Here is an 18,748-nt window from a genome sequence, read left to right as displayed (position 1 = left end):
ATAAACATAAAATTTAAATGATGTCTCTTATAATCTCTTAAACATGATTGCGCTCTCAAAACAGAAATACAATAAGGGTCATGGTGTTTGCAGCTGATACTGTTCTGGAAACTTCTTCTGCTGTTGCTCAGACAAATAATGAAAGAATGATATCTTTTAGGGAACTGCTGATAAACTGCACATAAAAAAGTCCAGAATGAGAAGTAACAGTACAGTAAACCTTAAAAACACATCAAATAAAGAATAAATGTGATAAATAACAAAGAAAATGTGTAAAAGAGCATTCATGTAAGTGACATTACCAACCTAGATGATGATGATGATGATGATGATGGTGATTGTGGTAGTGATGAAGGTGGTGGTGATGATGAGCCGTCATCAGGTGGTTATTTTGACAGGAACTGAAGGAATCTGTAGACGACTTGTTACACTGCAGAGGGCTTTTATTTTGAAAGTTATTCACTTTACACACAGCTCTGGAATAAGTTCCTTTTTTCTTTGTTTTGACCATGTAGACAGAGAGGGTTTAATGGGAAACCACAACACAGATGATCTTTCATAGAATTATTAACTTAACAGAAAATAAACCAATTAACAAAACAAACTGCTAACAGAACCAAAAATACAGTTTTTGGCAAATAAGCACAAAAGAAACATCTTTTTACATATGCTCATGGTTTGTTCATTTCTTTTGAATATGTAGTTTTGATTTTGCTCATTTATTCCCCTGAAGTCCGAAGGATGTACCGTTTGCACAATATTTTATAATTTATGATTTTATTTTCCTAATGTACATCAACCCAGAACATATCACACACTATAACAAAAGTACAGAAGTCGTAAGAGGCCATACATTCATACATTTTATTTACTCCGTTTTCCTAAGTTAGTTTAGTTTGTTTTCTTGAAATGACAAATGTTGTTTTCTCAAGATAACGGGATAATATTTTCAAGATCTCGAGATAATGAAACTTTATTTTCCTGAGATAATGATATAATTAATTTGAGGTCTTTTGTGAATTTATGTCCTCTTAGAGCTTCCGTACCAACGACTCCACAACCAACCCAAAACAAACAACAACAAAAACTTGGTATAGATATATAAGGGGAAAAAAGTTTTATCCTGTTTGCAGAATTAATATGTAAAAATACACCATTGTCTTGTGGGATTTCGGGGTTCTGTATATTATGGATTTTTTGTATTGAGTGAAAAAAGGTTTTGGTCTCAGTGAAATGTTATTTTGTTTCGGCGTTTCCGAGCCACCGTACATTTGCAGCATGACTATTTATATTTATTTATATGAATATTATAACATTACTGAGAAAACTACAGAAAATATCAGAAATAAGTGCAGAATTTAAATAATAATTTAAACAGTAACCGCCAGCAGGACTTTACTTTCTTCTTCTTCGGTTTCTACAATTATCATTCAGACGTTAAACTCCTCTCATGTCAGTTTTGGGGTTTTAGCCTCCATGTGTGAAGGCACTCCTGCACCTCCATGTGAACTGACTGTAAACAAACCGCTGTTCATTAATATTCAGCAGTGGGCAGGGGTCTGTAGCAAGGCCACGCCCTATTGCTGGTTGATATTACCCAGCCTCCTCCGGGTCCGACCAAAGTGCTGCTCGCAGTCTGTGCACGCTGTGTTCCCTGGGAGAGGTAATAAAAGGCAAGCAGGACAATAGCAGACAAAAGGTTTCCCTGCAGGACGGATCTCTTCTGTCGGGACTTTGTGGAGATCTTTAATAAGGAAAGCTGCAGCGCTGTCTCCGCCCGTGCATGTCCCATCCAGAGGAGCCTACACCCGGAGCGGAGGGTCGCGCCGACTATCCCTGAGCCCGAAAGCCGCCAGGCAGCAGCCCGCCTCCAGCATGACCCTCACCCGGAGCTCCGTCCTCTTCCTCGCTGCCGTCAGCCTGCAGCTCCTGCTGCTCTCCGCCCGCATCCAGGTACACCAGACTCCCGCTAATATTTAGGCTATTTAAGTTTCTCTTGAACAGCAGCTGGCTGAGTTTATGCCCGAAGAGACTGAAACGTGGAGCAAACCTTTCTGTCATGTTCTGGAGACAATTCTGTTGATTTATCCTACTGATATCTTCATAAATGAGCGGATACGTTTGAGAAGGCGAAAGTTTTCATTTTCAACTCTCTCAAATTGTTTCTACTGGCATTAATGACTCAGGCTACAGAATCTGGAAAAATATTAAGAGAAAGAAAGTTTTTTTAAATGTCATAAATGCTCTTCAGTCTTCTCTTACAGGAGGAAAATCACTGTTGAACTCGCTTTGGAAAGTTCCTTAAGTTAGTTATTGATGAAGCTTAAACATTTTAAAATGTTTCACACAAAGCTGAATTCATCTGGAATAAGAGCGATAAAGGAAAAAACAGATTTTTGATGCTTTACAAACCAGATGTTGCTTTTGCTCCTCAGTCTGCTCACATATCAGTTATTCAGGGATTTTAATTGAGAAGTGGGACTTTAATCAGTGAACTTAAAGGACTATTAATATTTAGTGTTGTGTACATAAGTAAGTCATTTGTAAATGGCATTGGGACATTATGTTTTGGTCAGCTTTGGATCACATGTACTGCCTTTTGTGTTTCCTGCTGTCACTTCAGCCGCTTGAACTCTTTGACCCCGTGCTCATTCAACAACCTTTTTCGCCTGGTTTTCTAAACTTTGTCTTGTCATTGCTTATATTTGTTCTTTAAACATTTCCAGGACTGAGCACGTAGCATTAGTTTGAAGCAGGAAAAGCATCCAGGTGAAAAATTTGAACTCTTTTGACTCTCTTCATTGAGAAAAAGCATCAAATCCTCACATTTAAGAAGCTGGAGTCAGCAGATATATGACGACAGCTTTACTCTGCGTTACTTTTGCATAACTTTATTTTTAAATTGTAGTGACCAAAAGTTTCCAAAGCTAACAAATAATTCAGGTTCTTTAGGTTGAAAACTTTTCACTCAGTGTCGACCTCATACAGCTGCTCCGTCGCAGGTTCAGTTCGCTCGTCATGCAGAGCAAGACTCAACCTGTGAACAGTTGGATGATGTCCTCTGATGATGTCATAGTGATGTAATCTGGGCTTTAAGACAAAAGCTGAATTCAAGTTTCCACACTCACGGACCCACGGACTTTGAGGCGTGTTCCCGGTGTTTAGGGGTGTCCCACTGTCAAATCATCAGGTGCACGAGGGCTCTCGGCAGTCTTTGCCTGAGGGAATTACCCACAGTTCATAGCATTGTGACATTAAACATGGGGTTACCGGGGTAAGCCGGCATTAACAATAAAAGGTAAACAAACATGGAAGGAGCAACTACAAGGAAAAAAAATTTATGTCAAATTACATGTACGTTTACGTGTTAAGGCTGCAACTAAACATTATTTTCAGTGTCATTGATTCTGTTGATTTTTTTCCCTCGACTAATGGATCAGTTGTTTGGTCTTTAAAATGTCAGAAAATTTTCGATCACTGTTTTTCAAAACCTAGAAGACGTGTTGTTTTGTCCACTTCCAAAATATATTCAGTGTACTGTAACAGAGGAGCAAAGAAACCAGAAAATATTCACAATCAAGAAGCTGGAATCAGAGAATTATGACTTTTTCTCTTAAAAAATGACTCGAATGATTAAACGGTTATCAAAATAGTAGCAGATTAATTTAATAGTTGACAACTAATTGATTAATTGTTGCAGCTCTACACAGGTAATTTTCAGATATTCTTTAAAAATTCTTTGGCAAGAGCCTGGAATACGTTGCGATCAGACTATTGGTCCCTTCTGCACCTTGGTTGTGAAGAAAGTAAAAAATGTAAAATAAAAACTCCCAAACCCCAAATTTTTCTTTACGTCTGTGTGGGCTCAGGGTGGAGACTGGGACTGGGCCAAAGTCTGTAATTTAAAACGAGAGTTTTAAAGTTTAGAGTTTTAGAGTTTAATGGACGTGGTCGTTCCCCAGGTAGGGAAAGACTTAAGCCAAGATGCTTTATGGGAAATGTAGGCTCTAGCATTTTCTCAGCTGGACCTATAAAAGTCAGGATATCTTGAACTCTCAAATCTTGTTGAAGTGCAACACTGTGGCAGAGTTTCCCTTTAATCCCACTACAGGGGGGATTTTTTAAGAGGTTAAAGGGACACTGTTCCATCATCACATGATGCTTTTCACCATCATCCATTTATTTCTACTGATATTTTACACAAACCTGAGACCTGCACCAATATAACAGGATCCTACTTGGGTCTGATTGGTAACTGGCTTTGGTCTGAGGAAAACCAGTGGCCCTGTAATTTGTAGACTCTTGTTGCTCTCATTTGTTGGTGTACCTGCTGTGAACTCACCTGTCGGCCGTCTCTGCAGGTCTCTTCAGCTTCGGGATACTTTGAGCTTCAGATCTTGTCGATGCAGAACGTTAACGGGCAGCTTCATACTGGCGCCTGCTGTGACGGATCCAGGGACGCCACGGATCGGCGCTGCACCGCGGATGAATGCGACACCTACTTCCGGGTGTGCCTGAAGGAGTACCAGCTGAAGATATCCTCGGCCGGGCCCTGCAGCTTCGGCGCCGCCTCCACGCCCGTGCTTGGTGGGAACACCTTTTCTGTGCACAGCGCCAAGAGCGACAAAGCCAGGATCGTGCTGCCGTTCAGCTTCGCGTGGCCGGTAAGTTCTAAAGGTTTAGATGTGGGAGAGTTTTTTGATGCTTCTGTTGCTCCTTCATGCAGATTTTCAGCTCCTGAACTAAAGATATGGTTTTAGTCTGGTGTTCAAAGACAGCTGAAGCTCTGATGTTGACTGATGCGGTGTTCTCCTCAGCTGCATCATCGGTAAAAACAGCAAGTAGAGCAGCGTCATCTACTGCTCATGTGACTTTAGATATTTTACCTTCAGCAGAAGGAGCTAGTGTGAAAAGAGGCAATTTACAGTTGAGAGTTTGGAAATGCAAAAGACAGAGTTGTTCTATGGCTTCAGGAGGAACCAGTAAAACAGGTCTGCAGCATCCAGACATCTGTGAGACCCTTAACCCTTTTATGTAAATGTTACAACCATTTTCAGCCGATATCCTCTATCCATCCGGTACAGCATAGTATCGCGATATTTTCTGTGGCAATACTGTATCAATACATGGACGCCAAGTATCCATCTTTTATTATATAAATTGTACATGAGAATTTTAGTTTTTGGTAAATAAATAAATAAATAATAAATAAAATCAATTGCTTTTTCAGTCTACAAGAAGAGTTTTCCTTTGGGGACACCATGTGAAGTTGGAAAAAAGCTAATAAATTCCAATACATCGCAATGTTTAAAATCGCAATAGTATCGTGACATAAATATTGTGGGGCCTCTGCTGATTCATCAGGAGCTAGCTGGCTAAAGTAAAGAGAGTTTGAACTGCAGCTGACAAAGTGACTTTTACAACGGCTGGACTGGCTGAGGTTGAAAGAAGGGAGACATTTTAAAAAACTGCACAGATAAAGATGTTTTCATGAAGATCTTTGACTCAGTTGTGATAACAGATGATAAGTGTTGGATGTTTTTTCTGCGGTGTGTTGCTCGGTACTTGATTACATGTCCTTTACCTCAGGTTCACTGCCTCAAACTGTTACCTGTAACTCTACTTGACCTCGTGGTTTGATAGTTTTATTACTTTAATTCGGAAGTGTTGTCAGATTCCTTGTTATGTAACATGTCTGTTGATTCTTGAACAATATTTTCACATTTTTATACTTCTGATCTCGTATTTCTGAGCTTGTGAAATGTTATTATGAGATGCTGAGTCATAAAGTTGACTTGTAAGCAATAATTATTTGACTAACTGATAATTAGGAGCTACTCAGAGATTTTTCTCAGATCTGTTTTCTTGGTGGGGTCGAGCAGCAGATTGGAAGCAGCTTGGTTTCTTACTCTGATCGGCCTCCGGGTCAATGTGGTGTGAGTCCAGATCTCTGCGGTGTTCATCAGACACCGGCTGAGGTTTCTTGTGCTCATCAGTGGCTGCTGAGGTTTCTTGAGGAAAGGACGCTGGCGGGCGGGCAGCCGGGCCGAGGACGCCTTTATTTCCTGCCTTGTCGTCTGGTTGTCTCCCCTGACCTCCCAGCGTGGCGGGTGATAAAGGCCAGTTGTTGGCGGCTCTGCTCGGCCGGCTGCAGGACATTCCTGCCGCTGCCCCTGGTGACTGGGGTGTTAAATGAAGCCGTGGTGGTCGTCTGGCGGGGTGAAGCTTTCTGTTGTTGTCCTCAGTCTAAACTAGCAGGACCAACCCAAACAGCCTCTCTGTGTGCGTCAGTCGTGTTCATTGGCGCTCAGGATGTGTCAGGTCGTGCCAAACCTGCAGCGTTTCACCCGAGACTCCACCGCTGCTTCATCCCCCCACCTCCATTATTTCAGTAGTTTCACCGTGCTTGTACTTCAAAAATCCTTTCCCTCCTGCCATCTTGTCTTTCTTTTTGTGTCCTAAAACCTTTTGTTGTGGTGTCTCACCCTCTGGTACCTTTTTCAATTTCCTGCTTTTTCTTTCTTTCTTTGCTTTTTCTTTGGTTTCTATCAGGAGGGCACTAGGAGAACAATGGGCGGGGACCTGGCTGGGCTGCAGCCGAGGCTTATGGGACAATGCCGGGAGGTGTGTGTGTGTGTGTGGGGGGGGGGGTTGGATTGTGCACCGTGAGCGAGAGGGTAGTGGAGGTGGTTTAGGAACATGCCAAACAGCAACCAGAGCAAAGTTAGTGATGCAGCTCAGCAGCATCACCACCACCACTCTCATGTCACTGAGTGCCACCAACTACATTATAACATTTATAATATATCCAGGATTCAAGCATTAACAGGAGTCTTTGACACTCAAAGTCCAGCTCTGATGAATATTCACAGTAACCTTCAAACTGGAAAAAGTTGTGGAGTCAAATTCCTTAGTGAGACAAAGAGTTGGTTTTGTTCTTTGTGTTGTTTTTTAGTTCAGGCCGTGTTGAAGTTGTTTGGAGGTTTCAGGGTGTGTTCACTAGCAGCAGTAGTAGTGAAGAACTCTGGATCCAGACTCAGTTAAGCTGCTTGTTTTTAGGCCTCTGCTCCTCAAAAATACAAACTGTTAAACGCTGAGGGTTTTGTTGGAACAAATGATGTTGTCTTAACCAGACCACCCCGAAAACACACACACACACACACACACACACACACACACACACACACACGACACGAACCAGTCATCCATGCCGGGTTGAGCTGGATGGATGACTGGTTTCCCAACAGTCAGTGTCTGAAGTGACCTAAATTGAACTGGAAAACAAATAATGAGCCAGCGAATATTCATATTACTAATTCAAATAATAAAATGAAAATAATAAACCTGCATTGCTTATAGATCAGCTGCTGTGTAAAATGAGATTGGATCAGATTTAGAGTTCAAAACTTTTCATCTGATGTTCTCACAGCTGCAGTGACGAGTCTTGCATAATCGTGCACAGCTGTGGCTCTCAGCTAAATGCTAACCTTGTTTAGCAGGTTTAACAGGCAGCGTGCAGCTGAGGATGATGGGAAGTGTCATCAGCTTTGCAGATATTTGGTCATAAATCAAAGAGTTTGACACAGTAAAAGCTTGACCTGATGATGGCATTACAGTTCATCCTGAGGGAACAAACTTGGCCGTCTCTGAGGCTGGAGTGGCTAAAAACGGTTTCAGTTAAAGGCAGAGTTACGTTTTCGCATTTGTGATCCTGATCACAGCCTGAATAATACAAAAGGGCGGTGACCGTCGCGGCGGCGACTCAGACTCCGCTTTTTATTGACAGTTTCGGTTCAGTCAGAGGCCAAACCAGAGGATGTCTGTCTGTCCTCTTCTGTCCTGTTGGTATATCCTGAGTTCGACTGCATCTCAACACGTTTCCATTCTCCTGTAACAGACACAACCACAGGTGTCATTCACACTGGGGACACTGGGGGACATGTCCCCACCACTTTTTGAAGCATTTGTTAAAAATTCTGAAAAATAGCAACTAGAAATGTTAGACAAATGAAAATGCACAATAAGAAAACATGCAAAGTAAATATAGAAGAAACAACAGTGCATGGTCCAAAAAAGTACCTTGATGAAAAAAGCTACTGCATTATGTTACACTACATTTTTATATTTTGAATTGTTACCTGTCTCCTGATCTTTGTGCTTCCCTTCATATGAATATTCCACCAGAATGCAGGAAATTAAGTGTTAAATGCTCGATTTTCCCAGAGCCCCCACTCAGATATTTCAGTGTTAAAATATCTTGTTCTGGTGAACCTAATAATGTGTATCGTCACACTGAGCCCTCCCACACCCCCCAGACTGAGCCCTCATGTCCCTCCACAACTTGTCAACACACAGCGACGCCCCTGGACACAACTCATTAAAATGTTTAGAAAGAAAGGAAAAGAATGAAGGAAGGATGGAGAGAAAGGAAAGCTTAGCCTGACTGATGACTGCCCCAGTGAATTATGGGGTTAGAGGGAGCAGAAAGGACTGCTGGGATGTTTTTCCCCATTGTGCCATGCTCCAAGGAGTCCAGATGTACCCGACCAAACATGGACATTTCTGAGTCCCGCTGCGGACGGACGCTGGAAACATCCAGTTGCTCTGTGATTAGTTTCCCACCCTTGCTTCCGTCTTTCCTTTCTTTCCTTCCCTCCTCACTGTCTCTAGTTCCCGTGTGATATCAGACGGGTTCTCACAGGTTCAGGTTCATCTGTTACCGCACAGCAATGATGTGTCAGTACACGACTGAATGAGACGGAGGAAGGAGGTCTGAGAAGATCATCCAGGTCAGAGTTATCCAAGGAAGGCTAAACTCAAGGGTAGCTGGATTACTGACAACTGATTTTAACCTTCCTTGGATGCCTGGAAGGAAGGAAAGACTGACGGGATTATTTAGACGTCTATTACGATGTAAAAGTCTTAACAAGTAGAAACATATGTGAACAAATACAAATGATTTCAACCTTGAGTTCAAAACATTTTCTAGAAACAAGCGTCTCGTTCTGTTTGCAGCTTCTCTGCTGTGAGGATTTGCTGTTTTCTCAGTTTTCTATCATGTTAAACTGAATATCTTTGGGTTTTGCACTGTTGTTTGGAGCTTGAAGAGGTCATGTTGGGATCCGGGAAAGTGCACTAGATGGATTTGATAGATTAAGTGATCAGAGACTTTCCGATACTGCGTCTTCAGTGCTTTGCGGTGGATCCCCTCAGGCTGCCCTGAATGCTCCTGATTCTCACTTTTTCGAGCCAGTGGTGCTTGAACTGCCTCATATCCTCATCATGTTGTCAGTCAGCCTGGTTGAGGCAGATAAACCACCAAACAGAACATGAACAGAGGAAGTTTTTATTTATTTTTCGGGCGAGTTCAGAGCACCCGCCCTCCCTCCTCCCCGCCTGGATCTGCCTCCACATGTCGCCTTGCTCTGACTGCTCACAAACTATTTTCCCACACTGCGCCTGCAGGCTGAGAAAGCAGTTCCACCTCCTCAATCAAACAATGAAAGTGTCAGGGAGTGATGGGAAATCACCAGCAGCCTGCAGCCGAATGCTGGTAGATGTGAGTGGAACCTGTTGGCAGGTAACCAGCTGTCAGGTTCTCGTTCTCTCTCGCGTCTGAAATTTAATTATCTGCTAAAATGTTTTTGGGGTGCCACCCACTGTGTTTGGTGGGCAACTCGTTTGTTTTTCCTGCAGCGTCAGGAGGCATCAGTCCAACGCCCAGATCTGGTTTCAGCCAGAGAAGTGACGCAAGGATGTTGCAAGAGTTGTTGAGAGTCACAGCTTCAGCACGTTGGCTCGGTTCTGGATTAGTGACCGTAATGTGGCGTTGGGGTAAACAGCTGTGTGGTATGCTGGAGACGTGACAGGGTTTTCAGATTGTTTTGGGCCTGGGGTTGAGTTTGGTTCTGATTTTGCTTTAGGGTTAGATTCAGCTTCTTGTCAGTAAGAAAATAAAATATGTTGGAAGCACAAACTTTATTTTCAGTTTGCAGTCATTTTGTGACTAAATAAAGGAAACTTTAAATACCCATCTTGACATGCACACAATCAAACACAATGGATCTACATACCTGCTGCGTTGGAGACGTCTCCTCTGAGTTAGAGCGGTGATTACATGTTGCTGCTGTCTTTTGGTGAAGCTCAGACCTGCTTGTATTTGTAACCATCAAAGTAGACAAAAGTTCAGCAGGTCCGAACTTCAGTGACACCAAAGCTGCACTGAAAATCAGTTTCTTAAAGAGATATTTCAGCATGTTGCCATGTTCATAAGCAGTGTAATCACTACGAAGCAGTCAGACGATAGTTGGAAACAAACCAACAGGTTAGATAAACTTATTTTAACTATAAAACCAACTAACTAGAAAATTATGACCCAAACTGCCTATTGTAAACATGTATACAGACTAGGGCTGCAACTAACGATTTCATTATCTACTAATCTGCTGATTATTTTCACAATTAATCAACTAATCGTTGAGTCTATAATAGCAGCTGTTTCTCACATTTAAGAAGATGAAACCAGCTACTTTTTCACATTTTTGCTTTAAAGAACGAATGAAATGATTAACTGATTATCAAAATAGTTGTCGATTAATTTTCTTACGACAGATTAATCATCTAATTGCCGCAGCTCTATTCCAGACTTGCTTCCTGCTTTGACTTTGCAGATCTGAGATGATGATGATGATGATGATGATAACAATAATAATTATTACTGATAGAAATGATGGACAAAACTATCAAAAATTAAACTGAAGTTGTGATAAATGTTATTTCTCTATAAAAAAAGTCTCAGTATTTGTACATAGACTGTACAAAACATGGACGTTCCTTTTAATGACATCACCCACAGGTTTCCGAAGAGCCGCTGTGAAGCTGTGTGAAGTACCTGAGACGACACCCACCTGTCCCTCAAAGCGACCATGGCCTTAATTAGGCATAACTGTAAGCCGTGATATAATTTTAAAGGGAAATATAGAAATTCACCCCCTGTACAGTTTCCAAGTGGGAAATTAGCTATAGAGACCAAACACGGTGATTTACTGCTGTAAAGTTGGACATTGGTTGGACAGAATTTTTCAGTCCTGGAGGTTGCCGCTTGATAAATACAGAACCAGTTTTCGATGTGTTTGTTCACCGGGGTTCATGCCAGATGAAGAAGCCTGCGAGTCACTAAGGTGGAGATAAACACTGAAACATAACACCAAAAGCAAAACTGCCTCCCAGAACTGTTTCCCACATGGGGAGGACAGAGTTCTGCCGGGCGTGAATCAGTCCGGCTACATGGCTGCACGCTCTACGAAGAACAAAGCCGAATATAAAGCCTTTACTTATCTGTTAGTGTAGAAATCCACCGTGTAGCTCCAGCGTCAGTGGAAGCAGAGAACACATGAAACATGTAAGACACGAACGATGGCGTTTGTTACGGCTCGTTATGGTCCCGTCATCCTGTCAGCAGCTCTGAGCGCTCGATAGCCTGACATCACAGCCGCAGCTAACCACTAATCTGTAAACTACACGGGCGGATTGTGGTTTCCTGCAGAGCTGAGTGTTGGTAGGAGAGAGTTTATCTAGCTGCTGTGGATCTACGCCAACATCAGCAGGGTTTGATAAATGTGGACAGAGTGATGTAAGACCACCCAGGTGGAAGTTCAGGCACATTTAGAGCAATTTAAAGTTTAAATCAAAGGGTCTGATGGGACATCAACACCACAACAAACAGCGGAACCTTCAAGTGATGTCACCAGGGTTTTCCACTCGGACTTGCTCGGCTCCGTGGTCTGTGGTTAGTGCTGAACTCTCTTCACACAGCAGGACGCCCTCACTGATCTCTGTAGTCACTGTGATTTTGTTCTGTGTGTGGTGAAAATAATAATAATTTTTATCAGGAAAAGAGAAAGCAGCTTAGAACCACAGACCTGGACCTTTTTCAAGAATTTCCTTCTGGGAGTAGAACCACACTAGTACCTGATGAGATCAAAACATCTTGACCTGGTACTTGTTGGGCTTGACTTGCCATTTATTATTTATTATTGGCATTTTACTGCAAATAACTGATTATTTTCATTGTCGATTTAATCTGTGGATTTTTTTCTCGTTATGTCCACAAAGTTGTGAAAAAAACGTCATGTCTTCTCTTGACCACAACCCAAAGATATTCAGTTTATTACCACAGAGGAGGAATGAAACCAGAAAATATTCATGTTTAAGAAGATGGAATCAGATAATTTGTCCATTTATTTCATTAAAGAAAGGACTCAAAGCGATTAATCGATTATCAAAATAGTTGCTGATTAATTTAATATTTAACTTATCAATTAATCGACTAATCATTGCAGCTATATTGGGGTGGCGATGGCGCCTCACTATGCCTTTGGTGTGAGAGACCCGGGTTCAATCCCCCACTCTGACCCATTCACCAATGTGTCCCTGAGCAAGACACCTCTGACATGTACAGCAATTGTAAGTCACTTTGGATAAAAGCGTCAGCTAAATGAATTAATGTAAATGTCTATTGTTGTCTTTGACTTGGGATGTGACTTGAGACTCGTCTCAGGACTTGTTGAACTACCTGAGACTTAAGATTTACAATTTATTATTTGTGGCTGAAACACTTTGTCCAGGGTCTGAACACGACTTTACAAATTCTGCACTGTTGTTTCTTGTTCCTTATCAACCAACAAATATATCAACACGATATGCAACATGTCCTCATAACTAAAGGACAGAAAAGGTTGATTTCCACTGACTCCCAAAATGACGTTTGACTGTTGGAAAGTAGCAGCGACAGGCGTGCTGGACCTTTTTATTACGTAACGTAAGTCACAGATCTATTTTCTTGTAGCTAAAACAGAAGATTAGTTTGACATACGTACACTGTATTATCACACAGGTGAAACACGGTGTTCGTTGGGATGGACTGTCCACAGTCTCTGCTGCATGTCTGTTTTGCCAAAAACAAAATTCCTCTTGTGGAACTGCGAAAACTTTCTGCAGCCTGCAGCTAAATCTGAACTTGAGTCTAACATTTAAACCAAGTCAGAACCCCCAAACCACCCACTGAAGAAGTGAGGACCAGACAAAATGTCCTCCATCAGTCTCCAGGTTTAAAACTCAAACTCTCGACACCCTCTGCTACAACTATTGTTACTAGTCCTATTGTTATTATAATCATTAACATTATGATTATTATCATTAACACTACTTTAAATATCTGTACCATTTTTCATTTAGTCTATAGCAACATCACCTTTACTGTCTGTACCTCTGTGTGTGTGTATTGTGTAGTCTCTCTCTCTCGCTCTCTCTCGCTCTCGCTCTCTCGCTCTCTCTCGCTCTCTCTCTCTTTCTCTCTCTCGCTCTCTCTCTGTGTGTATTGTGTAGTCTCTCGCTCGCTCTCGCTCTCGCTCTCTCTCTGTGTGTGTGTGAGACTCCTGCTCTTATTATTTTATTATAGTCTTGGTGACGTCGAGCTCAGAGTTTGGATGGTGTGTGAATGTTGGAGAGAGTGTCCTCAAACCACAATAACACTCTCAGACACTCTCTCTGGCTCTGGTCTGTCTGTCATTCGATAGCGGTGAGAGCGACAGTGGCCTTAAGAGACAAAGAGTTTCAGAGTGGAGCTGAAATAATGGGGGACACACTGAGTGTGTGAGTCTTCAGGATGTTTCAGCGACGCCTGCAGCTTCTGTTTCTGTTGGTTCTCTTTTAAAAGCTGTTGATTTTAAAACTTCTGTTGGGAGTTAAAATAATAGATACGTTCTTTAAAGTCGGGGTGGGTAACGTTTGAGAACCAGTGAGAGACCGCTTGGGTTTGAAAGCATCCATCCCTTCATGCCTCCCTCCAAAGCCACTCACTCACCTCTCACTCGTTCTTGTGCAACTAGCTCGCTACTTTCAGCAGCTTGTCTGCCCAGCCTTGTGTAAGACTCGATGAGCGCAGTGAGCGCACGGGCCGGTAGGCCAGCCATGGTTGGCCATGCTGATCACAGTCCTGCCATGGCCACAGCTGATTTTTTTTTGCTTCCAATATAAACTATCGCAGCTTTAATATGTTTTGTTAACGCTGAAACTTAAAGTTTTTTAGGACCAATGAAGGAAATTAGATTTTCTTGCTGAGTTGCCCATCATGGATTCTGATTTAATCAACTTCATTCATCAATTTCATTGAATTGGGAGATCAGTGCTTTACTGTTTTTACCGTATTGACCATGTGGCACCTTTTTTAAAAAGGCAAAAGTTTCATAACAGTACATTGTTTAAATAATATTCAAAATATCCAATTCATAAAAACCTCAAACAACAAAAGCAGCAAATCTCTCACACTTCAGAAGCTGTTTGGGATTTTCACTCGCTGATTGATTTTTCTCTCTGTGTGCAGAGGTCGTACACGCTGATCGTGGAAGCCTTGGACTTCAACAACGACTCTTCCTCTGGCAGTGAGTATCACCATCATCATCGTCGTTCATCCTCTGCTCTGTTTAGTTTCCCTCCTACTGAATCTAACCCGGTCCCTGACCTGAGAGCTGCACAGGCAAACAAAGGTGAATCCAGAAAGACATCACTTCTGCGTGAAAAGTGACTGCAAAGGAGACGATCAGCTTCACTTTGTTCAAATGCTGAAAGAAACTGTTGGTTTGAAAAAAGTCATAAAGTTGAGTGATGGATTTGAGGACTTTGATGTATGTGTTTTAGACCAGTAGGAGTCAAGACAGACGATAGAACAGTTATAACAGTTATATTTATGCCTCAGCTCTGAACATGTAATGAGACGTTTGAGCGCAGTGTTATTTTGCAAGAAATTAAATGTATGTTAATTGCAAAACTCAGTTTATGTTTTTATCACAGCACTAAACCCCCCCTTTGCAACAGCCTGTGGAGAGGTTTACATACCCTTGATGAGTCCCATTCAGAAATCTGGCTGTAGAGAGAGTGTGAGGAGAGTTTAGTCTAACCGGTCAGCCAGGCAGTCGGAGCGAGAGTGCTGGCTCGGTGCTGTATTTGGCGCCCCGCAGGGAACCATTATAGACCCGGTGTGAAGTAGGTCGACCTCAGCCCAGGTGGGATTCAGTACAGGCAGCTAGGAAGGGGAGTGGGGGTGGGGGGGTCATTTGAGTTTTAATCCAAACATGGAACCAGAAATATGCCACCTGCCAGTTAAAGTTGAAATGCTGAAATGACTGAGATTCGTAGGGTTTGTTCAGAAACTTTCAGCATACAGGCGGAGCTGAAGGGTTGAAGCTGTAACTGCCGTCAAGCCAAATGAGCACAGAACAAATATTGACCGTCCCAGTTTAGCAGCGCTACAGACGCATGGCTGAAACGAACGCCTGCATCACTCTGTTACTGCGGTTCAGCTCAGGCTGCAGCCAGCCTCCACGGACTGCTGGAGGGTTGCAGCATGATTATTTTGCTCATTATGATTACTATGGTTATAAACTGAGGGTTTCATGATTTTGATTCTATATTAGGGCTGGACAATAAAACAATAACAATAATTATCGCAATATAATTTTTTTCAATAACAATATAACAAATGTTAAAAAAACATTTGTTTTTATTCACTTGAATCAACATGAATTAGGACTTAATTTTTTATTAAGGTGTTTATTTTGTTGAGGAAAAAGGACTGAGAAAAAGCTTTTACTTAATTTTACTCATGCATATTTGTTGACAAAGATTTTATCATAATTGTTTTAAATGTTCTGCCTCAGATTTGTGAAGTGATCCACTGTTTGGCCTCAAGTGTTGACCATAAAGAAGAGTTTAAAACACAATCATCCATCAGGTTTCTTCAGCTTTCACTCAGGAGCAAAAATCAGCCATTAAACTAGAAAGAAATAACGATTTGATACTTATCGTGATAATTATCGATAGCACAAGAAATGAAACTTTTTATCGTGGTAGCATTTTTGGCCATATAGTCCAGCCCTATTCTAAAGTCCTCCTGTTTACCTGAAGTCAACAGTGGGGTAACATTTTGCCTTCCTTGTGAGTTTTGTCAACCATGCGTCATTGACAGAAAAACTATAGTTTGCAGGCTGTGCTACACACAGGTACCACCGGGGAGGAAAGTAAAGCTGTTGGAAAGTAAAGTTTATTATTACATTTAAATGAAAAACAAATTTGGCAGTTATGTCACAATTAATACCATAAAAAAGAATCTGAAAAGTGTCTATGACAGTTCACAAAACAAATGATTGGTTGATCTTTACAAACCAAGACTCGGTGGTCTAACAGTGGCGTAGCCGTCAGTGCTGAAAACAAAGTTTTAAATCAAATAGAGGATTTGGAGAATGGTGACAGCCCTATTAGGGGGTTTGGGTTTGGGATCAGTGTTTCAACCAGCAGAGAAGAAGAAGCTGTGAAAAAGCCGCGGTACACGAGCTGCTCAACGGCAGACAGCCGGGAGACTCAGTCAGAGAGCAGCTGGTGAACATAGTGCAGTGTTTAGCAGCTAAACAGCCAGATGTTTCCCTCTGGAGCTGGTGGAGACCAAACACAGAGCTAACAGAGAGAGAACACTGGACTTCACCAGGTGACACATGATGCACAAGACTATGCCTTTGGTGTGAGAGACCCGAGTTCAATCCCCCACTGTGACCCATCTACCATTGTCCCTGAGCAAGACACCATTTATACTCCTGCGCAGGGTCTACGTGCGTACCTACGCCGTTACACTTTACCCCTAGTTGCTCCAGAGGCGTACGACATATGTAGCAATTGTAAGTTGCTTTGGATAAAAGCGTCAGCTAAATGAATAAATGTAAATGCATCGTGTTGCTCTGTAGCTGCTGGAGGAGGAAACAAGCTGCTGTTGGCCGACATGTTAGACGCCACTACTTATCAGCTTGTTCTGCTGCTGCCAAAACATTTAAAAAAGCAGCTTTAATATTCAAGTGTCAACATGTTGACAGACATCTGCCGGGGTCGAGACGCTCTCCACTGCTGTCTGTAATAAAGGCAGAAATCAGTATATTTATGCTCCAGTAACAAAGATGGCAGTGAACCTGAACTCCAGGCCTCAGATTGGCCCTTCAGAAACATGTAGAAGAGTCCAGTGTTTGGAGATTCAGTTGCAGCTCTCAGCAGGCGTTGGCTCTTGAGCTGAGGAGGTATTCATCAATAAAGTGCCAGGTTTGAATATTTGCTCAGATACCCTGGATGGAGTGGATCCAGCCTTTTGGGAGGTTAACAATTTTTCAAATCTGCTACCTCGGTGCCATTTTCAGCACCTTTTTTATTCCCCATCCTGATGTGAAGTGTCACAGTTTGCTTCCAGGTCGATGGTGTTACCCGCTCGCATTCACGCTGACTTTCTTTTCAGCTCCTTCAGTCTCGCTGCTCGTCGGTTAAACGTACGGCGTCACCTCAGCCCGAGCACACTTTCCACCCTGCCGGTGAAATACCACAGAGCAGCTCAGCATTTTCATTCTCTCTGGAATATTACAGCAGCCAGCCTCCGTCTGCAGCTACAACTACCTCTGTTCTCACAAACCCTCACTCCTCACAAACCCTCGGCCCTGGATGTTTTTTTTACTTTGAAGCAGCTGCACACACACAACTAAACATGTTCATCCCGCCTCGTCTGTGTTTTTCTGTCTGACTAATCCGTTGTGTTTACAGGCGTCGGTGGGTCGGTGATTGAGAAAGCCGTGCACTCAGGGATGATCAACCCCAGCCGGCAGTGGCAGAGCCTGAAGCACAACGGCCCCGTGGCTCAGTTCCACTTTCAGGTCCGCCTGGGCTGCGACGAGCACTACTACGGCTTCGGCTGCAACAAGTTCTGCCGCCCGCGAGACGACTTCTTCGGCCACTACGAGTGCGACCACAACGGCAACAAGACGTGCCTGGAGGGCTGGGCCGGTCCGGACTGCAACACTGGTGAGAAGGTTTTATTTATTATTATTATTATAATAACAGTATTTTGGTGATTCTGCCTGTTTGAGCTCAATTAACTTTTGTATAGTCCCCAAATCCCATAATCTTTATTTATTTTCCTTCCTTCCAGGCATATTCAAAACAAACTTTTAGTTACAATTCAACAACACGGAAAACGACACAAAGTCTTTGGGAACAAAACCATAAATCAGTTTCATATACTCGAGAGCCGTCTCTCTGTGGCTCCACTTTAGACTAACATTAATCACCATCAGGCATCGTGGAAACCGTCTTTCTAACCAAAACAAATTTCAGTTTTGAGCTGACGCACCTGATTAAACCACAGATGTATTAATAGTTCACTTGGCTTATATGCCAAAAAAAACTCTGCAGGCTTCCTCATTTGAGGGCCCGTCGAGCATGCTCAGTAGAGTCTTTCTCCAGTCGAGAGAGACTTTCAGAGCAGACTTCAGAATCAGAAAGCTTTATTGTCAACGAGATTTTAGTGCAACTCCCCACAATCTGGAATCAATAAAGATAAAAGATATAAAGGTAAACAATAAAAGAATCGACGTTCGGGTAAAAACTAGAATCAGCAGTAGTGAAAGGATACTGCACAGTTAATGTCAAAAAAAATAAACCGCCACAGAAAGACTTGTAAATATGCATCAAACAGATCCACTGTTTTTTTTCCCAATCTTTAGTCTCCAGTTTAATCTTCGTGTGCAAGTTTTCTTTGTTCATTCTCCCTACAAAAGGTTCTAAAAACAGAATTACAAAATCAACGTCCAGATCTGAAACATGCGGAGAAAGATGATCCATCACAGTCAGCCTGTAGTTTCTACAGTTAAGCCAAGAGCCGGGG

General features: G+C 42.3%; 1 protein-coding gene across 1 annotated transcript in view; it reads left to right on the top strand.

The window, feature by feature from the left end:
- The first annotated feature begins 1,618 nt into the window (after positions 1-1,618).
- The window catches only part of LOC119914475 (protein jagged-1a-like), a 34,375-nt gene continuing 17,245 nt past the window's right edge, over positions 1,619-18,748 (top strand). Inside the window, exons 1-4 of the mRNA XM_038733793.1 lie at positions 1,619-1,953; positions 4,362-4,664; positions 14,384-14,441; positions 17,629-17,886. Coding sequence (XP_038589721.1) covers positions 1,876-1,953; positions 4,362-4,664; positions 14,384-14,441; positions 17,629-17,886 — 697 coding nt within the window. The 5' untranslated portion in view covers positions 1,619-1,875. The remainder of the gene's footprint in view (positions 1,954-4,361; positions 4,665-14,383; positions 14,442-17,628; positions 17,887-18,748) is intronic.

The sequence above is a fragment of the Micropterus salmoides genome, unplaced genomic scaffold (genome assembly GCF_014851395.1).
Source record: "Micropterus salmoides isolate LMB-PRFRI ecotype aquatic unplaced genomic scaffold, ASM1485139v1 Ms_hic_scaffold_1, whole genome shotgun sequence".
Classification (NCBI taxonomy): Eukaryota; Metazoa; Chordata; class Actinopteri; order Centrarchiformes; family Centrarchidae; genus Micropterus; species Micropterus salmoides.
This window is presented reverse-complemented; position numbering and strand designations above follow the sequence as displayed.